This window comes from Pan paniscus, chromosome 2, assembly GCF_029289425.2.
Source record: "Pan paniscus chromosome 2, NHGRI_mPanPan1-v2.0_pri, whole genome shotgun sequence".
Lineage (NCBI taxonomy): Eukaryota > Metazoa > Chordata > Mammalia > Primates > Hominidae > Pan > Pan paniscus.
In genome coordinates, this window is record NC_085926.1 from 14,421,967 (window position 1) to 14,448,224 (window position 26,258).

Here is a 26,258-nt window from a genome sequence, read left to right on the forward strand (position 1 = left end):
CTAAGCTCCTAAGGGTTTGGATACATCACGGTCACTGTTACTCCCAGCGGAGTGACCTCAGGGCATCTCTTGTCATCTCTGGGCCTTACTGATCTCACCCTGGGGAGGATGAAGGCTTTATATACCCCAAGGCCAGGGGTGGACTGGATAGTAGTGATAGCGATAGTAAGAGGAGATAGTCTCAAGTCATAATGTAGTTGCTGTGCGTGGAGTGTGTGCCATATCTTGTTCTAAGCACCTTCTGTGCACCCCCCTCATTTAACCCTCACAACACTCCCACAGGGAGGGTACAGTTACCCCATTTTACAGATGAGGACACTGAAGACTAGTGGGGTTGAGTGACTTGCCTTAGGTCACCTGTTTGGGGAAGTGACTTTCAGCTTCTGGGTTGAGGCTTATATTCTGGTCCCTGTAGGGGCCAGGGTGCCTGGGGCAGCTGGCAGGGAGCCAGGGGGCTTTTTATACTGCGGCTCCAACAGCCCGTGGGGAAGGTTCAGAGGGGACTGAGCCTGAGCAGTAGGAGGGACTAAAGCAGTTCTGTGTGGCCCGTGTCCCAAGGAGAAGGGGAGAGGGAAGATGGGGCCAGAGGGTCGGCAGGGGCATGTGCTGGGACCTGGTGGGCAATGGTGAGGAGCCTGTGTTTTCTTCTAGGGGTGAGCAAAGGGTTGGGCAGGGGCATGAGGACCTGATTCTGCTTTTTAATCTGCCTTCAGCTGCTGCATTGAGAATAGATCAGGGGCGGGCAGAGTAGCAGCAGGGAGACCTGTGAGGAGGCTGCCACAGATGCCAATGCAAGGGCTGAGGGGCCTGTAGCTCGTGGTTGCCATGGCGATAGATAGCTGTGGGTGGATGCCAGGAATGTACAGGCGGGTCTTGCTGGAATGGGCTTCTTCAGGGGCAGGGCTGCTGGCTGTGTGTTCTTCAAGGCAGGTGGACCTGTGACTGCAGCCCCCACGGGTGGAGAGGTGGGTGCACCTTAGAAATGAGGAGTTGGGAGACCCCCACCATGCCAGGCACGTGACAGGTCCCCACTCTGCCCTGTTGAAAACCCCCACCCCCATCCTGGCTCAGCCCCAGGTGGTGGGACGATGGGGTCCTGAGTGGAAGGGAGTGGAGGCTTCATTTTGTAGGAAATCAGAGCCTAGAGCAAAGGGACTTGGGGAACCCCAGTTGCTCCTCTTCCATGTTCCCGAATATTAGTGTGGCAAGTGGGTCTGTGTGCCCAGAGGGCAAAGCCGGGACTCTCAGGGTAGCCACAGTGAAGCAGACCCCAGCTCCTAGCGGGGATGGACTTGGCCCATCCCAGCTGCCAATGAGGTCATGAGCTTCTGGGTGAGGAGGCTCCAGGGTCATTTCCTGAGAAACACCTTCACTCGGAGGGAGTTGAGTCTCACATCCTCCAATTATGCGCCCACCGAGCCAGCCCACAATGGGCTGCCCTGATAACCATCGGGGGGCTGTGCAAGTCAATGCTGGAACAATGCTGGCTGCTAGGACTATTTTTACAGTAGCCATTGGCCTGTCGAATCCCGCGCCCGGCCCCGAGGGAGCAGGGCAGAGAAAGGCGGCGCGGATGCTCTGGCAGACAGAGGAAGGGCTCCATGAGCTGCCCAGAGGCTTCAGGAAGCCTTTCTTGGTCTGCTGGCCGCCAGATAGTGAAACAATTGGGGTCCCCCACCCCGAGCCAGGGAGAGGAAGGAGGTGTGGGGGAAACGGGGGTTTTGTTGTGCTTTTGTGCCTCTGTTCCTCGAGCACAGCCCCTGTGGGCCCAGCAGCTGGGGCCAAGCCAGCACATCCCCTCTCCACACCCCAAGTCCTCAGGCAGCTACTGCCTAACCCTGCCTGCAAGGCCCTGAGGCCAAGTGACTCGCCTGGTCACAGGATTGGCAAAGCCAGGGTTTGCAGTTGTCACCAGCTGCCTGTGGATGCCACTCTGGGATCCACCTAACCCAGCAGCTCTTGCCTGACACCCTACTGTGTGCCAGGCATGGCGCCTGGCTCTGGGACACAGTTGTGAGCAAGGCAGGTGTGGTCATTGTCCCCAGGAGCCTCTATTCTAGTTGAGGAGATAGACGACAGGGAAGCGAGGAATTGAACAAGATACTTTCAGGTAGTGTTTGGTTCTCTGATGAGAAGACAAACTCAGATGCCCACTGGAGCCAGCCAAGCGAGTGTGTCCTGAGCTGGGTGGTGAGCTGGCCAGGGTGTGGTCGTGTGACAAGGGTCACGTGACAAGGTGGTCACATCTGCTCCAGTCAGCAGTCACCATGAAGAGTATGAGCTCACTGTGGTCCAACCTTCCAATTTTTCAAGAGAACTCAGAATTCTTGACTTTTCTCTGAAATCTGATTATTTCAGTGTTGGCCACCAGTTTGATCATGAAGACAAACAAGTTGTGTCCCGGACTGCTTGGCTCTGAGTCAGCCACTTCTGCTGTCCTCCTTTTTATTCTGCAGATGGGGAAACTGATGCACAGAGGGGCGAGTAGGCCTAGTAGCTCTGGTTTTCCCAGCTCATCCGTTTTCTGTGTCCCTCTGTTATGTTGTGGGTCAGCCCTTGAAGGCAGGGGACCCAGCTTTGAGCTGTTTCCTCACGCTGTGGGCTAGAAATCAGGATGCTCTTCGTAACCCTTGTCAGTTCTCAGAGAGCCAGGGGTATCCACCTTCTGCACAGACGGCCACACTGGGTATGACTGTGGCCCTCAGGGCCGAGCTGACAGGGTGAGTGAGCACTTGGGGACCTTAGGAAGTACAGAAAGAAGAGGCTCTGGCCTGGTTGGTGGCAGACCTCCCTCTAGACTGGGGGCCAAGCATAAGTGGGCTGAGGGTAACCATGAACAGCTCCGGGGGCTTAGAGATTTGACCTTCTCTGGGGCCTCCCGTTGGCCAAACCCAACAGGGAGCCGGAGGGCAAGGGAACCTGGCTTATAGGATCTACAGGGTCAGCCCCTGGAATCACAGCAAGCCAGAGGATGGTTAGAGAAGGGTGGACAAATGGGGATGAACAAGCACACTTGCATAATCCTCACCAGTGCAAATCCCTTATTTTTTTCTGCTAGAGATGTGACTGGTTAATAAATTGCACATCTATTTCATAAACATCCATTCTCTATACTTGGATGGCAACCCATCTCAAATATTGTTTCCATTCCAGCCTGAAACCCCATTCCTCGTTCGTTTCCATCTATCTGTTTTTTTAACTTACAGTTATAAATGGTCATCCCTGTGGGCTGGGCACTGTATTAAGGCATTTGCGAAATAGGAGCCTCCATTTTTTTAAATACAAATCCAAATTTAGAAAATAGTATCTGTTAATTTCTAGAAACTGCTTGCAGGCTGTTATTTGGCAGATGCCTAGAACTGCCTGGGTGTGTTGTGTTTTGTGAAAGACGATGCTAGGGCTGGGGTGCAGGCTGAAGTGTGACACCCAGACGACAAACCTGGGGGCCTCTGGTGCTTCTCTTCAGCAGGTGCCCGGGGAATGGACCTGCTGATTCTGTGGGTTGCAAGTGTCCACAGCCTGAATCTTGAGGTCCCTGGTCCATGAAGGGGTCTGAATGACTCCTGATGTTGCTGTCAAAGCATTGGACAGACAGGGATGCCAGGCCCCTTGCCACAGGCCTGGGCAGGTGGGAGCCGGCTCATGGATGAGGAAGCAGAGATTGTGTCTGAGACATACAGGTGGTCCCTCATCAGCTGCAGGATGCTTCTCTTTTGTCCCCCATAGAAAGCAAGGAGATGGCCACCAAGGAGAAGCTGCAGTGTCTGAAAGATTTCCACAAGGACATCCTGAAGCCCTCACCAGGGAAGAGCCCAGGCACGCGGCCTGAGGACGAGGCTGAGGGAAAACCTCCGCAGAGGGAGAAGTGGTCTAGCAAGATCGACTTTGTGCTCTCTGTGGCTGGCGGCTTCGTGGGCTTGGGCAACGTCTGGCGCTTCCCGTACCTCTGCTACAAGAATGGTGGAGGTGAGCTTGGGCCGGGCCACAGGGGAACCCATCCAGTACAAAGCGGCCTTAGAGCTGGAGGCTGGGACCAGAGCGTGGGTGGCCTCTCTTTCCCTGCTTTCCCTGGCCCCCCCTTGACCTCCATGAGGTCAGCCTGCCATGCTCCTGCCAACCCCACCCTTAGAGACAGGGGATAAGCCCGACTGAGAATCAGAGTGCTGTTCTGCAGGGCCTTTCTGTGTTACCTTGAGCAGGTCCCTCAGCCTCTCTGGTCCTCCAGTTTGCCACCTCCAAAGAGGCAGGACAAGGCCAGGCTTGTGTCTCCCAAGCCCCAGACATTCACACACCTCCTTATCTGTCCCCCATGTCTACTTGCCTCTGACTGTTTCTTTATCTTTCCTTTAATATTCATGTTTGCTTTTCTAACTTTACCAAATGTACTCCAGAAAGCAAATTCTGTTACCCGCTATAGATGGAAAACTGGTATCATTTGTCATGCTCCAAAAGTATCCAGGAATAAAAAGTACAATGAAGATATTTTTTAAATGTAGAGACTGCGCCTGGTTGGGTTGATGAGTTGGTTGGTTTGGGTTTTTGGATTTTGGTTTGCTTTTGTTTTTGTGTTTTTGCCTGCTGAAGGCTCCGAGCAGGAACCCTCTGACAGGTCTTCTGTTACGGGGTTGTGTTGAGGTCAGGCAGCACCTAATGGTGGTTTCTTGCTGGCGCCATGATGGGGTTGAAGAGAACCGGATAGGGAGGAACTGCTCACGGCTGGTGACTGCTTGTTTTCAAAGGCTTGTGTGTCAGCAGAGATGGGCATGCCTTGTGCTGCCCACATTAGTAGAACCACCTTTTGGGGAATTTTCCCTTAGAGCCTGGTTTCTTAACCTTTTGTAGGTCTCAGGCCCCTTTGGGACTGTGATGAGTGTCCTAGACGCTCCCCAGAACAAAGCACATACACTAGACCCAAGTTGCCCACAGTTTCAAAGGGTTTATGGACCCGCTGAAGCCATTAGTGGACACCAGGTAGGATCCCCTGCCCCGATGCTTTGCCCCCCCATTCTTCCCCTTGGTCCCGCTCCCTCCGGAGATGCCTACCCTCTGCCCCTTACCACCGCACCCTTCCTAGCTGGTGCTTTTCTGCCTCCTGCCCTGGGCAGGCCTGGGGAGGGTAGGTGAAGGCCCCAACAAAGAGGCGACGTGTGAGTGGGTCTTAGAGGCCAAGCCGTCCTTGTTCAGGGGACGGACGTGGAGGAGACAGGCAGGCAGTAGGCACAGCTGACATGAAGGCTCTGAGGCAGCCGGGCGCGGTGGCTCACGCCTGTAATCCCAGCACTTTGGGAGGCCAAGGCGGGCGGATCACGAGGTCAGGAGATCGAGAACATCCTGACTAACATGGTGAAACCCTGTCTCTACTAAAAAATACAAAAAATTAGCCGGGCGTGGTGGCGGGCCCCTGTAGTCCCAGCTACTCGGGAGGCTGAGGCAGGAGAATGGTGTGAACCCAGGAGGCGGAGCTTGCAGTGAGCCGAGATCACGCCACTGCACTCCAGCCTGGGTGACAGAGCAAGACTCCACCTCAAAAAAAAAGAAAGAAAGAAAAAAAAAAAAAGGCTCTGAGGCTTGAAGTCCCTGGTAGATTTGAAGGTGAGAGGGAGGGCACACTGGAAAGGTGAAACCAGCTGGCCAGGTGGGCAGGGCCTGGAGCATTTCCCACCAGGTCCAAGAGTTTGGCCTTGAGCCTCATGCCCCTCATGCATTCTCTCTGGTTCCATTGGCTGGGAGGGCTTGGGAGCCTTCTGCGTCGGCGCTGCCATGGCCACAGCCTCACTTTTGCCCATTCTGCTCTCTGCAGGTGCGTTTCTCATACCATATTTTATTTTCCTGTTTGGGAGCGGCCTGCCTGTGTTTTTCTTGGAGATCATCATAGGCCAGTACACCTCTGAAGGGGGCATCACCTGCTGGGAAAAGATCTGCCCCTTGTTCTCTGGTGAGTATGGGATAGAGGTCACTTGGGGCCTGGCGCTCATCAGTTCCACACATTTTTATTGAGCACCTATTGTCTGCCAGGTCCATTGGAGCCTCATGCACATCACTTAGCTCTGTGCTGACACAAGATAGCAGCCAGTACAGTACCAGTGTGATGCGGATGCTGCTGCTTAGGAGTACGGGGAAAGGAGATGTGGCAAGTGCCTAGCACGCAGTAGCTGCTCAGTCAGGCCCAGCATGCCCACTTCCCTAGGTTGTTGCATAGAGAAGCCTGCAGCTGCACTGTTCACAGTAGCAAAGACATGGAATCAGCCTAGGTGCCCATCAGTGGTGGACTGGTTAAAGAAAATGTGGTGCATATATACCATGGAAGACTATGCAGCCATAAAGAATAGCAGTATGGCCTTTGCAGCAACATGGATACAGCTGAAGGTCATTATCCTAAGTGAATTGATGCAGAAACAGAAAAACAAATACCATGTATTCTTGCTTATAGGTGGAAACTCAACCTTGGGTATACAGGGACATAAAGATGGGAAAAACAGACACTGGGGACCCCAAAAGGGGTGAGGAGCAAGGGTTGAAAGACTACCTATGGCATACTATGTTCACTACTTGGGTGGCGGGAATCTATGGAAGTGCAAACCTCAGTTTCATGCAATATGCTCCTGTCACAAACCTGCATCTGTACCCCCTGAATCTAAACAAGAAAAAAGAAGCCTGTAGCTACTTGGCAGTAGAGTGCAGCAGATAAACATTCAGGTTCAGGAGGCTTTCTGTCTGGGTTCAAGTCTCATTAACTCCCCTTGATAGTTTTGTGACTTTGAGAAGGTCACTTTATACTTCAATTTTCTCATCTATGAAATAGAAATATAGTCGTATGTTTACTTCACAGGGTTGCTATGAAGACAAAATGACATAGCCACGTAGAATGCTTTGTACACAGTCAGCATCAAATGAATGGTAGCTTCCTTAGTCCTATGTTTAGTACTTAGTATGCACACAAAATAATCACTGTTATGATTTAATTGGCAGAGACGGGAACATATGTGTCTCTTCATTTGGTCATCCACATAAATCCATTTATCCTTAAGCCTTTCTTTCATTAAACCACTCAGTAATTAGACTATCCATCCATTTTCCATTCATCTATTCATCCTTCCATTCATCTACCCAACCTTCTAACCTACCACCATCCATACATCCATCTAACAAACTGATTATCTATGCAACAAATGAATATCTATCCATCAATCCAACATTCTTCAATTTAGCTGTTTATCCATTCATCTGGCCATTCATCAATCATCCAACTATCCATCTGTTCATTCACCCATCTATTTATCTCATCAATTCAGCTATCCATCCATCCACCCATCCATCCATCCATCCATCCAAACATCCAACCATCCAACCATCCAATCAACCATCCTCTTTATTATCTATCTTTTCATCCATCCATCTATTTATCCATCCATCCATTGTTCTATCCCCCCTGCCCCCTGCCATCCATCCCATTTATCTAACCATCTGTTGTTTCACCTTTCCATTCAACCAGCCATCCATTCACCCTATAAATATTTGGTAGTCACTGTTGAAAGGCCTCTTGTGGCCTGGGGCCTGGGGATACCATGGCCTTCCAGTTGAGTATGTGGCCGTGGTGGGTCTGGCCTCCCTCAGATGTTTACTCATCTCATTTGCCCAACCTGCAGGTATCGGCTATGCCTCCATTGTAATTGTGTCCCTCCTGAATGTCTACTACATCGTCATCCTGGCCTGGGCCACATACTACCTGTTCCAGTCCTTCCAGAAGGAGCTGCCCTGGGCACACTGCAACCACAGCTGGAACACACCTCACTGCATGGAGGACACCATGCGCAAGAACAAGAGTGTCTGGATCACCATCAGCTCCACCAACTTCACCTCCCCTGTCATCGAGTTCTGGGAGTAAGGCCACCTCACTGAAGCAAGGAGGAGGACATGGGTGGGGCAGAGAGGATGGCCCACTTCCCTATCTCCTCCCCTGGGATGCAGGAGCCACTGTCTTCAGGGGAGTGGGAGGAGGGTGCAGATCTGGAGATAAATTTATGCCTTTGGCCATAGACAGGACTGGAATCCCAGTTCTGCCACTTACTGGCTGTTTGACCTTAGGCAAGCCACTCCTCCTTTCTGAGCCTCAGTTTCTTTACCTGTAAGATAAAAAGAATGAATCATTACTACCCTGTGAGGCAGGTATGCATACTTATGTTGTCTAAAAATGATACAGTTTTCTTAATGTATTTTAGGAAAAAATATATTCTGTTATTGCACAGAGAAAAATGCATATATGAAGCTGAAGTAGTTAAGTGGAAAGTGAGTAGGTAGAGTGAAAAAGATGCATCAGTTAGCTTTTGCTATGTAACAACCATCCCCAAACTTGGCAGCCTTAAACAACAACAATTTATTTAGCTCTTGATTGTTCTGCTTGTTGACAGTTTGGGCTGAGCTTGGCTGGGCAGTTCTTCTGGTCTTGGTCTCCTTCATGTGTCTGCAGGCAACTGTAGGTCCTCCGGGTAGCTCTTCTGGGGTTTGGCCGGCTATTGGCTGGGGTGTGAGGGGCAACTGGTCCCTGTGGTTTCATCACCCAGCAGCCTAGCCTGGGCTTGTCACCGGCCACTAAGCAAGCACTCTAGGAACAAGAAACGGTCAATCCCTGAAACCCAAGTGCTTTTCAAGCCTCTGTCTGTATCATTTTTGTTCATGTCCCTTTGGCCAAAGAAAGCCACAAGATAAACCCAGATTCAAGAGGTGGAGGAAATAAATTCTGTCTCTTCATGAGAGGAGTGAAGAACTGTAGTCAGTAACTACAGGGAGGATACAGAGGACAAACATCAGAAAGGCGGGATGTGGAGTCCTGATCTTGGGGAACTCTTGAGTGAGCTGATGTGTGGAGACATTCTTCTAACATAGTGCTTAGAGGCTGATCAAAAATAGGCTAGTGCATCATTTCCCTCTTCTTCATAAGCCAGCCTTGGGGCTCAGCACTCAAGTGCAGCCCCTTGACCCTGGAAATAACTGAGATGAGGCCTTGAGTGAAGGTTGTGAGCCAGGGGCAGGGGTGCTGTTAAGGAAGAGGGTGGTTCTGGTTCTGAATCATCATAAGATGACAGTCCCTGTCTTTTGTGTGTGGTTTTGCCATTTTCAAGGTGTTTACCCACCTCTTAGGAGCTGGCCCAGGAATGGGCCAGAGAAGAGGGAGCGGCCTACCGACTGGCCCCAGCCATGCTTTGGGGTCAGGGCTGGGACATCGTTGGCAAAGAAGGGGTCGGTTGCCCTCACTGGTGTGGAGCCCTTACTTGGTGGGTCCGTGTCACTGTCGCTGCTCCAGGCCTTCAGTGTATGCTCAGGGCAGGTCCTTAGGCCCACTGTCACTGGGGTTTCCTCTTGTGTGTATATTTTCCACTTACAAACAAAAGGGACATTGGAAGCACCATCATTGCCCCTCGGTTCCCCGCCCCCTGGGGAGCTGAGTTCACAGACAAAGAAAGGCTGGCACTTCCTTTTTCTCACTTGAATGGGGTCCAAGGCACAGCCTTGTCCTTTCTCTGCTGTTTTTGGCGTGGCCTGAAAACCGGGCCTTCCCCACTCCTGGACACTGGCGCTCAGCCAGTTATTGAAGGCGTTTGCTGGGACCTCCTTGCCTCAGACATTGACTGGCCTGCCTGGGTTTGAACCCTCACTTTGCCACTTCTAGCTTAGGCAGAAGTGTCCCACTCTCTGGGCCGTGGTATCCTCACCTGCACCTGGGGAGATAGCAGTGCTGACATCCCAAGGTTGTAGGATGGCCCTGACTGCATGAGATCCTGGGTGGCCAGCCCTGAGAATCCATTATTATTATTATTACTGTTATTTTGTTTTTGAGACAGAGTCTCACTCTGTTGCCAGGCTGGAGTGCAGTGGCGTGATCTCGGCTCACTGCAACCTTCGACTCCCTGGTTCAAGCAATTCTCCTGCCTCAGCCTCCCAAGTAGCTGGGATTACAGGAACACACCACTATGTCCAGCTAATTTTTGTATTTTTGGTAGAGATGGGGTTTCATCATGTTGGCCAGGATGGTCTCAGTCTCCTGACCTCATGATCCGCCTGCCTCAGCCTCCCAAAGTGCTGGGATTACAGAAGTGAGCCACTGTGCCTGGCCAGAATCCATTATTATTTATCGAGTGCCCTCATAGTGCATAAAACTACCCCTCAGGACAGTTTCTTTGCGTGTTATGAACTTAAAGAATCACCCCCTATTGTAAAGGGGTCATCCTCTTCTGGGCTCTGCTTGTCTCGCTGTTGTCTGGGACCCAGGGGTCTTAGAGAGGGAGCACTTGGGAGCAATGTGAGGTCCTCAGGTTGGCCAGTCCTCACTCACACCTTCCAGAGGGACCGGGCCCTCAGGGGTATTCTGGGACCCTTGCCTTCCAGAATCTCCATTCTGAGCACCCCAGCTCCATTTTCTGGCCTGGAAGACACTGAGACAGTATTTATCTTTGGAAAGTGTCTGGTTCTGCAGGCACCTTCCCAAGCTTCTGCATGATCCAGGTGGATTTGCTCTGTCCAAAGAACCCTGGCTGCCAGCTTGGTACTCACCTCCCGCTCCAGCTCTCACACCTCTCCTACCCCTGCACCCCCAGCCCCAGATTCCAGCAGAGCTTTGTGAGACCACCTGAACATTCACAAATAAGTTGCCCTCTTTCTAGAACCCTGGGGAAGATTGAGGGCCATGGAGCAGGAGCCTGGAAAGCAGGCTTAGGCAAGACCAGCACTGCCTCCTGTGACCTGCCTTCACAGCACAGGCCGAGGCCAGAGAACTACACCAGGGGACAGCTCAGTTCCAGCCCTGAGCCAGGTGCCGTGGGCAAGAAAGACCCGGCCTCCTGCCTTCAAGAGCCTTCTCTTTTCTTGGCATGCAATGGTGGAAAGGCAAGAGAACCAGTAGGGAGTAGTTGACTCCTGTGAGCATAGTACTAGGAACTTGCCCCTGTCATTTCTTTCAGTCTCTGCAGAGGCTTTCTAAGTAGAGGAAATAGCTAGGCATCATCCAAAACTCTTCTTTCTACCTCAAATTCCACATCCAATTCACACATCTTCTTGGCTCCCCCTTCAGAGTATACCTACAATCTGAGCACTGTCCCCATGCACTGTCACCCCCATGGGACCCCCATCACTCTCCTGGACACCAGCACTGGCCTCTTGGATCTCTCCGTGCCTTATCCTTGCACCTCCGTAACCAATTCTGAATCCAACCTGTTATTTCCCAGCTCAGAACCCTCTCATGGCTTTTCCCATGCTATGATCTCACCCTGGCAGAAAGGATTGAGACTATTTCAACACAGCAAGTGCTCAATGGGTGCTGAATCTCCTCATTAGTTTCATGTCTTCATCCACCTGCGTGGATCAGCAAATCACTACCTCTCTGTGGCTCACTTCCCCATCTGCAGATGGAGGAGCATATGAGCTGGGCTGTGAAGGATGAGTAGAAGTTCACTAGGCAGAAAAGGAGAGTGACAAGACAGTCTAGGTAGGAGGAACAGCCCATGCAGAGTCAGCATTCTGAAAGCACTTGAGTATTTGGGATGGTTTGGCTAGAGCATAGGATGCACGGGTGAGGGACAGGTAGGGCCAGGGAGAAGGGTCAAAGCCTTGAATGTTAGGCGGGTACATTTGAACTTTGTTCTCTTGGAGGAGGAACCATAGAAGGTATATGAGAAGGGAGGTGGTGTGACTGAATTGAATGTGATTTTTGGACATTCCTTAAAGAACACACTGGTGGGAAAGACAGGCTGGATGTATGCTGAGCACTGACTGTATACGGGGCCTTGGAGGCCTCAGCCTTCAGCAGATCTGGGTTCCCTTTGGGTGAAACTTATCTGAATCCCCCTGAAGATAGCCACCAACCCTGCAGCATCTGACCCTGGGGTTTCTCTTGAGTGAATCTTCTCAGGATTTTTTGCGCGTTGCTGTCTGGGAGCCAGTTGGGCGGCAGAGCAGTGAGGATACCCTCGAAGGTTGGTCTTGGTGACCCTCAAGCTGAAGCCCAGCTCCAGCTGTTGCTTCCTTTCACTTCTCTTATATGCCCCAGATGCATAGGTCCCTGGCCCGTCCTTTCCTTCAGCAGGAGTTGCTGGCAGGTGCTGCTGGCAGGTGCTCAGTAGTCTCTGGAAGTCAGGGGTACGAGGCACCAGGGGAGCAGAGCCATCTCCCAGCTTCTTCTGGGCAGGAAAGGTCCCTGTTGACCCTCCCTGCCAGCCCTTCCTCCCTCTGTTTTCACAGAGGAGGCAGCAGAGCAGCAATGGGTGACATTCCCCTTTCCTTGTGGGGGGAGACAAAGCTCAACTCTGGCTCCCACACATCCCAGCTGCACGACCTTGATGCAGTGACCTCACCTCTCCACGCCCTCTTCTCTCCTCTGTAAACAGAAGTAGCGTGGTCCCAATGACTCACAGCCTGGCTTGAGTGTTATGGAGCTAAGACCAGGGATGTGCTTTGCAGGGGGCCACGGGACACTGACGATGCAAGACGTGCAGTGCCCTGCCCGAGGTCACATGCACAGCTAGAAGGAGTAAAGCTTCCAGCCCTGGCATTCAGCACTGCATCCTGCCTCCAGCTAACCTTTTGTCTGTGTTCCCACCAGCCACCAGCCCAGAGCCCGGGCCGGGCCTGGGAGCCCAAGTCCATGGTCACAGGTCACATTGTGCCACATGTGTGTCTCCCCGCTCCCAGGTTACTCATGGGGTCTTCTCTCGGCCTGGACCCCCTACACCCACCCTGTGTGCGTGCTAAGTCACCATTCTCAGCAGAAGCCAGTGAGCTGCACTTTCCCAGATCCTCATGAGAAGCCGCTGGGGCCCCAGAGACAGTCATTTCATGCTGGCTTTATAATTGAGCGCCGAGTTGCTCTGGGATGGGGAAGCAGAGCTTTTGTCCCCTGCTTCTCCTTGCTGTCTGGGGTCACCTCTGTCCCAAGGTCGCCCTGGAGGACAGGCGGGGCCAGACCTGGCCAGATGCCCTCCATCAGGCTGGAGCCGTGCCTTCCTCCTAGGCTCCTCCAGACCCCCTGGGAGCTCGGCACGTATCATTAGACTTTATTAGAATCAAAGAAATGAGTCATATTTGCAAACAAGGCCTGCTCAGCCAATCTTCCCCTGCAGCTGTCGGAAGGAGGAGGCGGTGGAGAAAGGCTGCACGGCCCCGTGCTCTGGGCGGACGGGCCCTTTTATAATTGTTGCCTCTGCTAGTCTCCAGGGGAGAGCCATGGCCAATAAATGGCTGGCCTGCAGTCAAAAGGAAACGATTTGGCCCGCTAGGAGGACGTATTTACATCTCTGAGTGCCGGCTGGACGGCAGCAGGGCGGCCGACTCAAAACAGACGTCCAGGCAGTTCTTTTTTGGATCCCACCCTGGAGTGAATCATTACTATTCTTGGACAAGAATGCAGCTTACCTCGGAGTCTCCTCCCTCTGTATGAGACAGACGAGGAAGCTGGGGATGCTGGGGCCCTTGCCAAGGCCAGCACCATGCCCAGCACATGAGGTGGCTGGCCCCAGGGTGGCATCAGTAAAAAGGAACCAGGTCCATGGTTGATTTCTATCTGAGTGATTTCAGGTGCATTCCTGAACTTGTCTCAGCCTCAGTTTCCCCATCAACCAAATGGGTATAATTAATTTACTCAATTAATGTCAGCTGAGCACCTATTAGGTACCAGGCACTGTTCAGTGATCAAGACAGACATAGACCCTGCCTTCTTAGGACTGACATTTTAGTGGGACAGGCAGACATTAAATAGATAGCACATATACAATTATAATATAAAAGCAATAAGTGATGAGAAATAGGCCCAGGGCAGGGGAAGGACAGTGACCAGAGATGTTTTTTACAGAGGGTGGCCAGGAACAGCTGCCTTGGGGATGTGGCCTTTGAACAGAGACCTAAAGGAAAGGAGCGAGGGAGTTTTGGAACAAGTGGCTGAAGGAAGCAGTTAGGTCCAAGGCCTTAAGGCAGGATCGCGTTCGACCTGTTCAGGGAATGTCCCAGATAGCAGCTAGGGTGGCTGAAGGAGGAGGAAGTGGTGGTGCAGTCTGGGGGATGAGGGTAGGGCTTGGGCGCCCGCACCCCCAGCCTGCCCAGAACACTTCCCCTTTACACCCGTTCACCTGTGTGTTTACTAATTGGCACCCACTCACTCTTAAAAGTGAGTCTGAATGGCAAGGTCAGAAGGGTCGTGTTGGCCGGGGAGCGGGAGCCCTGGGAGGACGTGGAGCAGAGGAGGGATGTGGCCTGACATAGGTATTGATAGATTCCCTCTGACTTGTTGGGGCAGGAGTAGAGGGAGGAAGACCAATGAAGAGGCTGCTGGAAATCATCCTGGGGGCGTCAGGGGCCTGGACAGGGGCAGAGACAGTGTGCTGGGAAAGCTGTGTTAACACTGTGGGGAGCCTGTGCAGCTTCCTCCTGGGGTACTTAGGAGGCACAGGTGAGTGGCAGGGCGCCATGGTGTTCCCTCGGCATGACACTCTACAGTTTACAGAGCACGCCCTCACTGCTGGGTAGGGATTGGCTGGGATCCTGATCGGCTGCTTTCTGGCTGGGAAGACCCTGGAAGTCAGACACGGAAGGGACTGTGGAGGGGCCTGCCTGAGATTCAGCCTGCATGGCTGCCCGAGATGTCTTTGGAAAGAATGTCAGTTGCTCTGGCCCTGAGCCTGTGTCAGGCTGTGTTGTGACAAATCCTGATTGATGAGATACATTGGTTTCAGTCCTAGTACGTTCACATGGCCCGTTATAAAGCTTTTCAAGAATTTAAAATAACTTTGATAAAGGTGATATGTGCACATTAAAAACATTGAAATAGTGCAAAAATACGTTGCAAAGTGCATCCCCCTCCCCCACACAGGCAGCAACTGCCACCAGCTTCTTGTGTGTCCTGCCAAAAATAGTGTGTGTGTATTCAAGTACAAATGTGTCTCTGTCTCCCTCCCTCTTTACACAGTAGGGAGCATGTCTCATGCACTGTTCTTCACCTTGCTTCTTTCCTGCATTTTGTCTCCAGGACCCAGCTCCTTAGTAGGACACTGAGAACTTTCCTGTTTTACACCGCTGCATTGTATTCCAGTGTGTGCCTGCTCCACAGTTTACAAGCTCCTCTTGATGGACATTTGAGTCGTTTCCAGTCTTTCACTCTACAGACAGCACTGCTTGAGGGGGGTACTATGTCTCTGGCCACCCATGCAGGTGTAACTATAGGAGGTAATCCTAGGAATGGAACTGCCTGATCAAAGCAAACGTCCCTGGATGGCACCATGAGGTCCTACAAAGGGACTACCACCAGCAATGGAGAAGGAGGCGGAGGACTCATTTTCTTTGTTGTAGACTCCATAGCTGGTCAGCTGCCCCGAACAAGTCAGTGTGGCAGCCTCCCATCAGTATTGGGCACCACTGGTTTGACCAGCATGGTGGTAGGAGAAGGGCAGATGCTGTTAGATGAGCTGGCTGCAGGCTGGGTATGGTCAGAATCAGGGCTCTGGAGTATTAAGTTTCTCAGCCAGCTTGCCCTGAAGAATCAAAGGAAAGGCTGTCTTGTGACTGGGCATCTTATCAGCATATAAAGCCCTTGTCCTTGGGATGTCCAGGGTCTGGTGGGCAAGACAGACATTTCCCCAGCGTGGGACAGGACAGCGGAAGACAGACAGGGGCTCTACAGTGAGTCTTCCAGAACCTCAGGGAGGCTTCCTTTGAGACCGAGGATAGTGCACCTGGTGGGCCTGGGAGATGGTGGAAAGGTGCTCTTCCTCCTCTCCTGGTGCTGCCCATTCACAAGGAAGTCTTGGGCCACTGCCCAGCCTGCCCTGGCTTTCACTGAAGGTGCTGAGCCCTGCAGAATGAGGAAAGGCTTTTTGTTTTAAAGCCGTGGCAGGCGCCAGATCCACATGCTTGGCAGGGCCCCAACTGGGATGCGGTTGGCCGCCAGCCTGCCCTATAGAGATGCCCCCTGCCCCAAGGTGCCAGGTGATCCCAGCATATAGCAGAGGACTGAAGAGATTGTTAAATCAGCATATAGCAGAGGACTGAAGAGATTGTTAAAATTTAGGCTCTGTTTTCTCTTAAAATCAGACCAACAGTGTAGTGGAGTAGAGAGAGCACTGGTTTTGGAGTCAGACAGGTGTGGGCTTGGGGTGGCAGCTCTGTGTCACCTGCTGGCTCTGTGACCATGGGCAACTGGACCCTCCAAGCCTTCGTTTTCCCCATCTGTAAAATGGGGTGAATGGCCTCTAATCCTGGGATCAGATGAGATAAACTGAAAAGGCCTTGGAAAGCAGGTGGTTGCTGGTAGCTTTTATTTCGTCCATCAGCATTATCATGTTGACATCCCTGGTGCCAGGGGGAGTCCACTGATGTCGCTGTGACCAGCAAGAAGAGGGCAAAGAAAAGCTGTCCTGTCTTATGGCTGTTAGTGGGAGTGTTTCACGGATTGGTCCTACAGTGACATGTGAACTTGCTGTCCTCCCAGTTGAGTCCATTCATTCACTCATTCACTCAACAGGTCTTTATTGAGGTCCTCCAATGGGCCAGATGCTGTTCTAGGTGCTGGGAACACAGCAGTAAACTAAAGAAAGGCCTTGCTTGAATGCCAGTTGAGAAGAGAATCTTGGATTTATTCAAAGTCCTTATGTTGAAGCTTCTCTAAAGAAAAATAAAATAAAAATGATAAAGGGTCTAGCCTGGTGTGCGTTCTGAGAACCAGAGCCCTGACTGTGGGGGTAATCCCACGGACTGGCTGAAAGCTTGGGATGTTCCAGAATGCTTCCCCAAGAGCATCCTGGGCAGGAGCTGTTATTCTCACTTTACAAAAGGGGAAACTGAAGCACAGAGTCACACTTCACTCCCTGCCCCTCCTGCATGGGAGTGTGACCTTCAGACAGGGAGCTGACTCCCATTAGAAGGAAACTCAGCTTCTTCCAGGGGTTCGCAAACACCCTGGAGCATGCAGACCCTGTCTCTTGTGGCCAGCAGCCTGTGGTGGACAGGTAACCTGGGAGGCCCAGTGGGCAGGGCCGATGTCCCTGTGCTCAGCGTGGCTGTCCTTGATCACTGTTGCAACAGTCAGAGCTCTGGGACCACGGGTGCCACTTCTGGGCATCAAGTTTCATGGCCTGGGCTGTCAGTACCCTGCATCGCCCTGGCCTGCTTTCAGATGCTGTCATCCATAAGAATGTCTGGGAGTAGGTACTTGTGTGCTTGTTTAGCAGGGCAGCAGGAATCAGCTCGGATTGGTGGGAAGCTTAAGTCTGGACTCCAAAGACCCACGCTCTGCCGTGTCATCCTGGGCAGGGTTGGTGACTGTCCCGTGCCAATTATCCTTAAAACCGTTTACCTGCCTCTCTCTGAGACCCTCAAAACCCTGGCAGGGCAGGGGAGGAAACCAGCATTGCTTAGGTGCCAGCTGTGTGCCTGAAACTTCCCTGGGCATCTGAACACCACAGTTAACATCTGCAAAGGTTTATCAAGTGCTAGCTGCATCCCAGACCCTGAATTTAGGACCTTGTGTGACTTAACATTTTAGTGAGAGATCCAGGTTACACATGGATGAATAAAATAATAAGGGACAATATTGGGGGAGGGCAACACTATAGACCAGGAGCCAGAGGTCTGGGAAAGTTGGCTAACTTCGTTCTGTCAGTGACGGAATGAACAGTAGAGCTGAGAATTGAACCTAGTGTTTGGCCCACGGTTGGCACTGAAGAAGGTTCTGCTGAAGTCCCAGCAGAAAATCAGTGCCCATTTCACAGATGAGGAAACTGAGGCTCAGGGGTTCCTTAACTTGCCTGAGGCCAGACTAAGTTGAACCTGGGTTTTCCTGAATCTGGAGTCTGAGTCTATCCTTTTCTTTCCAACAACTCTGTCTCAAGACAAATGGGGATTCCTGGGTTTGGAAAGGTGAGGTGACTTATGTAAATGCAGCGCCTCAGGTGGGATTTGACCCCCAGCCTGTTAGTGTCTGGGCCTTGGCTCTCTCTACTCCAGGGCCAGGCCCCTCACTGACTCCTGGCTCTGTGTTTGCTTCAAGGCGCAACGTGCTGAGCTTGTCCCCTGGAATCGACCACCCAGGCTCTCTGAAATGGGACCTCGCTCTCTGCCTTCTTTTAGTCTGGCTAGTGTGTTTCTTCTGCATCTGGAAGGGCGTCAGGTCCACTGGGAAGGTAAGTTGGACTTCTGTCCGTCCCCTGCCTCCTGGAGAGCTGTGCCAGGCTGGCCCTCTCCCCCACTTCCTGCCTGCAATTAGCCACGCCCCAGGAGGGAGGTGGCCAGTGGTGGTGTGCTGATAAGCCCGCCCTCTGGAAAAAAAGGAAAACTCAGGTTTGTTGTAGCGTTTGTCCATTTCATGGTGTCAGTGCTCCCACCATGTTTGCTTTCAAGCTGTCCACAGTTTAATGACCAGCTCACAGAATTCCTGAATATTGAAGAGTCAGGCTCTCAGGAGCCTACACGAGCTAGCCCCATCCACCACAGCTTTCTCATCTCAAGGTATTGGCAGTCAGTGCAGATGGTAGCAGATAACTAATGTTGGACTTCTAATAAATAGGTTAGCTGGTAACAGGAGGTTAGCCAGCAACCGTGGTAAGAGCCATTAGCCACAGCATGGACCCTCGCTTTGCAGAGGAGGCCACAAGCATTCCCATCAGCATTGCAGGGAGCTTCGTGGGCCTGCCCCAAACCTACAAACTCCAAGGCTGCGTTGTAACATTATCCCCAGATAATCCAAGTGCACTTTATGGGTTGAGAGGCACTGGCTTAGATTTTAGCTGCTAAATCAGATTAACTGAGTTATAACTAACATTTCAGCCGGCACCTCCAATGTTAGTTGTTCAGGAAAGTGTTAGCTGATAATTAAATCATCCACTCATGGCCAAGGTGTTAGCTGTTAAAACCAAAGTATTATTCATAACTGGAGTGTTTGCTGCTGATTAATATGTCACATAGTGACTAGGATGTTAGTGATTAACAAATGTAAAATGTTAGCTTGTAATTTTAAGGTTTTAGGTATAACTGATACATTAGCAATAGTGGAAATGTTAACCAATAACTGAAATGTTACCTGTTACTAATTAGAGCCGAACTGTTCCCTGAAAACCTAGACACTGGCTGTTGTCATGGCTTTGCTGATGCCAAAGTCTGGTGCAGGGGTATGTTGTGATCACAGGTGTGAGCCTGAACCCAGGGCCCTAAGCTATAAAGAACAAAGGCGTTTGCTCATCTGCCTTTAGATAGTGCCCTGTCAACGCATTCCCCAGTGACTCACATGCCAAAAGAGGGAACGTCTCTTTAAGATCAAAAAACCCCCAAAAGTCAAAGGAGTGTCTTAAGATAGCATTCCAGATGGAGCTGTGGGCAGTGACCTTAGCTGCTCCAGCCACACAGTGGAATTGAGGGTTGAGGAATGTGTCTCCCTGGATAAAGAGCCCCCAAAGAGGCAAAATCATGGCTTTGTAGAGATCCAAGTAATTATTCCAGTCACTTACCCTGCAAGACCTGGGACTCCAGGGTTGCAAGAGGTAGAATGGGGGTGATCCTGTGCACCCCCCTCCAACACACACAGTGCCCTCTGCTTGTTTCTTGGGGCAGAACCACCCTGCCATCCTGAAGCCAAGGGTGGAAGGGAAGCAGTCCAGGCCTTGGACACCTGCCCGTGCACACCAGTGAGCACGGTCCTGCCCGGAACAGGCGGGGGCAGGGGACATGGGTAACTCCTGCACCTCCTTGGAGAGCACCCTCACTGTGCTACCCCGGTTCTCTGTCTTACAAGCACACCATTTTATTCCTTTCTTTAAACAATGAGAAAACTCAGGCTTAGGGAGGTCAAGTGACTTGTCCAAGGTCACTTCCTCCTCTCTGAGCCTCAGTTTCCTCCTCTATAAAATAGGTGATAGTAGGGTTAAAATGAGGTGTGTTAAACACCTGGCACAATGCTTGGCACAGACGGTTCTGTAAATGCTAATTCTCTTCTTCTTCTTTTTTTTTTTTTTGTAATTTGAGGCGGGGTCTGGCTCTGTTGCCCAGGCTGAAATGCGGTGGCTTGATCTCAGCTCACTTGTTGCCCAGGCTGAAATGCACTGGCTTGATCTTAGCTCACTTGTTGCCCAGGCTGAAATGCACTGGCTTGATCTCAGCTCACTTTCTGGGCTCAAGCCATCCTCAAACCATCCTCCCACCTCAGCCTCCTGAGTAGCTGGGACCACAGGCGCACGCCACCGTGCCCTTCTTCACTCTGCCTCAGTTTCCCCACACAGAAGTGAGAAAGTTTCTGTGGAGCACTGGTCCTGAGCAGTGCTAGAGACATCATCACTTACTTACGCACTAGTATTTTTTGAGCCTCTACTGTGTGCCAGGTGCTTTGTAGAAACAGGGCTGGGGGACATGCAGTGGTTCACAAAACAGACAAAAATTCCTGTGCTCCAGATGCTGATGGCCTGGCAGGAAGAGTCAGGTTGTAACAAAACGAATGGGAAAAATATATAGGAGTCAAATGGGGATGCGAGTTATGGGAAAAAGTCAAGCAGAGAAGGAGAATGGGGAGTGTTGGGAGCAATTTTGAATAGGGTGGCCAGGCAAGGCCTACCAAGAAGGTGACTCTTGGCAAAGATGTGAAGGAAGTGAAGGGCTGAGCCAGGTGCGTATGTGGAGGGGAAAATCTCCAGGTAGAAGTGACAGCCTGTGCAAAGGCCCTGAGGTGTGTTTGACCCAGACCCTTGGGGAGCACCCAGTCTGATGGAGGAGGCTGATGTCCGCCAGGGACAGTGAGCAACTTTTGAGACATAATGCAGAACACTGGAGAATAGTGTCAAAGCCAGAGAGAGGGTGCCAGGCTGCAGCTGTGGCCGAGCAAAGACGTGATCTTCCAGGGGTCCTCCCTCCTCACCCTTAGCAACAACCTCCTTCGTGGGGTGGCTGTAGGCCTCCCAGGGGTGGGCGTGATTCCCAGAACAATAGCAGAGCCTGGGCCAGGCCAGAGAAGCCAAGACAAACACAGTCAGGCTCTGTGAACTTCCTCAAGCCCCATGGCTGAGAGGCTGCCTGCTCGCTGGCCATGGCTTCCAGCCCTGGCCACAGACCAGGTTTGTGGCTGACGTGGGGGCTGGGCCCACAGGCAGCAGATGGACCTCATCCTGCCAAGGCCCTGCTCTTGTGTCTAGTCCAGCAAGGAGGAGTTGGAGGATAATGGAGGGAGAGCCCCAGCCTGAGAGGCTCAGGATCTGAGTTCAAGTCACTTTGCCTCTCTAGGTTGCAGTTTCCTTTTTTGTAATTTTCACTATTCCAGGAGGTTGAAATTAGGCTGCCATTAATCCATTCAACAAATAGTGATAACGGTGGCAAAAGCGCAGTAGCCTGTGAGTGCCGGGCAGCATTCTCAGTGCTGCTAGGTAGCTCATTGAATCCTCCTCATGGTTTGGAGTATGTGCAGTTATTAGTCCCATTTTACAGATGGGGAAATTCAGGTTCAGGGAGGCTCATTACCTTGCCCAGCATCCCACAGCTTGTCAGTGGCTGTGCTGGGATTTGGACCCAGGCAGCCCCACTCCCGACCTGGGTGCCCCACACTCTTCCGCCTCCTGTGCCCACCCCCGTGCCAACCTGAGGATGCAGTAAGTAGGGCACGTGGCAGGCATGTCCCTGCTGTCACAGAGTGGGGTCTGGGAAGGGGGCAGAGATCCAGACACTCACACAGGAAGTGCAAGCCCTGCAGATGCACAGGGGAGGAGGCCCCAGAGTGAGCATGGACGTTCACTGAGGCTGGGGCTCTTCGCTGTTGGCTTCCAGAGCAGCTCTTTTTGCCTGGTTAAAAACAAAGCAGGGGGTAGTCAGAGCCAGGTCCTTTTAGCTCTGGATCCCCCAAACCGCATGACTTTGGACAAGGCCCTTTCACTTTCTCCGCCTCACCTTCCCCTTATGTGAAATGAGTTAGTGAAGCCCCTCACCAACAGCCAGGGCGCTGAGGATCCTTGGGGCCTGCCTAGGATCTCTGGGATCAATGGCGAGCCCTGCTGCCCAGGCCCTTACCTCCCAAAGGATGCCTGGCTCCCCCTGCTGCTGCTGCTGCCCAGACACTTACCTCCCAAAGGATGCCCGGCTCCCCCTGATGCTCAGCCACCCTCTTTTCTACTGCCCAGAGGGGATGGAGAAAAGTTGTCCTTGTGAGTTTCCTGGACAGTTGGGCCACAGGGCTTTTGGGTCTAGGGCTCAGAGGAGCCACGGAGGTTCACCAGCAAGAGTGGAAAAATACCACGTCCCACAGCAAGGCCTGCTGGGCCACCACCAGAGGCCCCTGGCAGCAGCTAGCACCAGCCTGTCCCTTGGGGATCCCGGGGGAGCCACGGAAAAGTTGAAAGCATGGCTCTCAGGGGCTTGTCCTCGGAGCAGCAGATTCTGCAAAGCAAGGGTGGCTTTCAAACCTGCTACTGTAAACCAAAACCCATCTGAGACAGGGGGCTCGATGAGCTTAGAGGTTTATTTTGCCAAGGTTGAAGATGTGCTCAGGAAAGAGACATGAGCCACAGTAGGATCTGTGGCCTGCACTTTTTCCAAAGAGAGTTTTGAGAACCTCAGTACATAAAGGGGAGGCCCAGCACAGTAGCTCACACCTGTAATCCCAGCACTTGGGGGGGCCGAGGAGGGCAGATTGCTTAAGTTCAGGAGTCCAAGACCAACCTGGTCAACATGGCAAAACCCTGTTTCTACTAAAAAATACAAAAATTAGCTGGGCATCATGGCGTGTACCTGTAGTCCCAGCTGCTCAGGAGGCTGAGGTAGGAGGATCTCTTAGGCCCGGGAAGTTGAGACTGCAGTGAGCTGTGATTGCACCATTGCACTCTAGCATGGGCGACAGAGACCGTGTCTTAAAAAAAAAATGTAAGGGGAAACAGCAGGAAGGGACAGAGGAACAGGTAATTCAGGTAATTATGCACGATGTCTCTCAGCAAATCTGCATTTTCCATAGGGTAGAGAACACACACATTTTCCGTAGGGTAGGGTGTACACACGGTGGAGGAAGGAGACACATGCCTAGATGTGTGGGTGGATGGCTCATTTCTTGTCTCTTTGTCCGGCACCTGTGAAGATGAGCTGTGAGTTTACATTGTCAGGGTGAGGGAGGCTGCCTGGGGAGATATGTGGCCTGTATCTCACAACTCTCTGCTGAAGAACAGAAAGCAGGCCGGTTTTGTGCGTGTGTGTGACTCACTTCCCAAGCTTAACTTTTTCCTTCTGCATAGTGAGTTTGGGGTCCTGAGATTTTATTTTCCCTTCACACGGCTGAGGTGGCATGACCAGGATTTGGGGAGGAACAATGACACACATCCCAAAGGTGTGGGGACCTGACACCAGCTGGCCTGGATCCATCCCGCATCCACCACCAGTAACTGTGATTGCAGGCAGGTGCCCCCACCTCTCTGGGCAGTCTCCTCATCTAGAAAATGCAGGTGAGGCTGATGCCTGGCTCTTCTCAGTTGTCTGAGGATTAAATGAGTTAAAACTCATGAAGCTCTTAGCTGAGTGTCCCGCACAAAATCCGCACTGCGTAAGTGCTTGTTAAATAAACTAACTACGTGAAAACAAAGAAAGCCACCTCCACACCCCTGTCCCTGACACAAAGCCCTCTGGTCACAGACCGGTTGCTTGGCCCAGTGGAGGCCTGGCTGGCTTTGAAGTGGCCGCCCTCTGGAGACCCCTGCGGGGCTGCTGTCAGCAGCTATTGTTCGCCAGCCCGGGTGTGGCCCACAAAGGGCCCCAGAGGTGGGAACTGGTCAGGGCGCCTGGCCGCCTGTCCGCCTGTCCTCAGGAAGGGAGAGGCAGGTTGGTTTTCTTTTTTCACTTCTTTCCCCCCTTCTGTGGCTTCCTGATGTGCCCCCGCCCTCCACGTCTGCCTTCCCATCCTCGGGAAATCATGTAGGCTCCTGGCCTCAAGGAGAAGAGATGACGGTGGCTGGAGAAACTGAGGCCTGGAGGAACAAAGGACACCCAGGGGCAGAGGCAGCAGTAGGGCCCACCCTGTCAGTGTCGGAGAGCCATCCTGACAGTGCCGGCCAAGGAGGCTTCTTGAATGCTCACGGCAGGCCAGGGGCCATCGAGCAAGGTCAGCGTTCCCTTATCTTCAGTGGACAGATGGGGAAGCTGAGGCCCAGGTCACCAGCAAGGGGTGGCAGAGGCAGCGTGCAACCCCTGGTAGAGGTGGCTCCCCAGCTGACCCACAGCCTCTCTACCCCTCAACCTAGAGTGGCAGAGTGGGAGGCAACCTCAGAGCTCCTACGGTCCCAGCCCTTTACTTCCAGGTGGGGAAACAGAGTCTAGAGCGGACAGCGGCTTCCTGGAGGTCTCATGGCAAGCCAGCCTCTAAGCTTGGATTCAGACCTGAGGGCCTCCCTACTGGCTGCCCTCTGGTCTTGGGAAGAATCAGTAAACTGCCAGTTGTGGGAGGCTTTTTGCTGGTCTGCTATGTGTGGGCTGTGGGGCAGGTCCCCACTCTGCTGCTTAAGGCCACGTGACCCTGGGCAAGTGATGGACTCTCTCTGGGCCTCAGTTTTATTGTTGCAAAACGGAGATAGTAATAAAACTTACCTCAGAGGGTTAGGGCACAGGCCAGTGAAAATAGACGTCACAGCATTTGGAACAGTGCTAGGCACACAGTAAGTGCTCAATAAACGCTGCCTAGGGGTTGTTGGGCTGAGGGCAGCTGAGCTAAGCAGGCCCTGAAAGCTTCCTTTTTGCCCTTTTCCAAAGCCCCTTTCTCATTGTTTCTACTCAAAGGGATCATGGGCACAAGAATTTGCTCTGTCGAGGGTCGTGGTGCCAGCTAGGTGAGGTTTGGGGCTCTGTCACTATCGGTCAGTGACTGTTACATACTTGGGCCCCAGCAGTGCCCTGGCACTGCACCCCCAACTCCATGGGCACATTTGTCCTGTTCTCTTCATCTCAATTTCCTCTCCTGTAAAATGGGTGCATTGACTGTGCAGTGGTTCCTCCAAGGTCCCCTGATCCCCAGATGCGGCCCAGGGCTCTGCCAACCAGTCTCAATGTTTCAAGGTGGCCACCATGAACTTTCTGCATGTCGAAGTAAAACACTTCATGCCTTTCTGCACAGAGGTTAGCCCTCCATAGGCTCTGGGTTCAAATCCTGGACTCCGTTGATGCCCTGGGCAAGTCCTTAAAGCCCACCGAGCCTCAGTTTCTCCACTGTAAACCACCGTCCTGGGGGGCATGGTGAGGATGAAGTGGGCTTGTGCCTGGGACGTTCCTACTCAGCCAGTGCCCTGCCTGAAACACTAGGATCGAACTGTCCATTCAGCCAGGCACCTTCGAACTCCTCCCAGGCATAATCTCTGTCTGGAAACTCCTTGTGTTGAATAAGATGGGAAAATCCATCCATGAGAACTGAAGCCACAAACAGCGCTTGCAGGACAAGAGGAGAGAAGGTCTTTGGGAGGAGATGGCCACATCGTTTCTAGTCCCCACCTCACACCTGATCTTGGCCTGTCTGGAACATGCAGTGTGACCCAGGGAAGGCCATGGGTCTCCCAGAGGCCTGGTGAAGGGGGGAGCCTTTCCTATTCCCAGTTAAGGGCCTTTGAGAGGCCTCATTTTCTTCCCTGAAGGTCTCGTCCTTCCAGCAAAATCAGTGTCAACAACAGGCCCTCTTTCTGGAGCACCTATGAGTGGCAGTGTTACAAGCATCATCCTATTGAATCCTCAGCTCACCCCTTGTTGAGGGGCTTCTATTACTCTTATCTGAATTCTACTCATGAGGAAACAGGTCCAGAGAGGTTAAGCAATGTGCCTAAGATCACACAGCAAATGAGGGGACGGAGCTGGGATTTGAACCCTTGCTTATCTGATCCCTAACCATAGGAATCATACCAACATTGTAGTTAGTTGTTAACTAATATGACCTGCATGCAATGGGCACATGCCATGGTTGGCAACCACTGGGCTGTGGCTTCTACACATGCACTTGATAGCTTACTCTCTGATTTTGCTTTTTCCACCTCTACGCCCTGGAATGTCAGTTCCACGAAGGCAGGGATTTGTTTTCTGTCTTATCCACCACTGTATTTTGTGCTTAGATGGTGCCTGGGACAAATTATTTATAGGATGTTTTTCATTTAATCTCAGTAAATCTGCGAGGTGGGCTGGCACTGTGGCTCACGCCTATCATCCCAGCACTTTGGGAGGCTGAGGCAGGTGGATCATTTGAGGCCAGGAGTTCGAGACCAGCCTGGCCAACCTGGTGAAACCCCTTCTCTACTAAAAATAAA

General features: G+C 52.2%; 1 protein-coding gene across 1 annotated transcript in view; it reads left to right on the forward strand.

Moving 5' to 3' along the window:
* SLC6A6 (solute carrier family 6 member 6) overlaps nucleotides 1-26,258 on the forward strand; it is an 87,749-nt gene that overhangs the window by 38,239 nt on the left and 23,252 nt on the right. Inside the window, exons 3-6 of the mRNA XM_008951695.4 lie at nucleotides 3,727-3,966; nucleotides 5,801-5,935; nucleotides 7,647-7,881; nucleotides 18,023-18,155. Coding sequence (XP_008949943.2) covers nucleotides 3,738-3,966; nucleotides 5,801-5,935; nucleotides 7,647-7,881; nucleotides 18,023-18,155 — 732 coding nt within the window. The 5' untranslated portion in view covers nucleotides 3,727-3,737. The remainder of the gene's footprint in view (nucleotides 1-3,726; nucleotides 3,967-5,800; nucleotides 5,936-7,646; nucleotides 7,882-18,022; nucleotides 18,156-26,258) is intronic.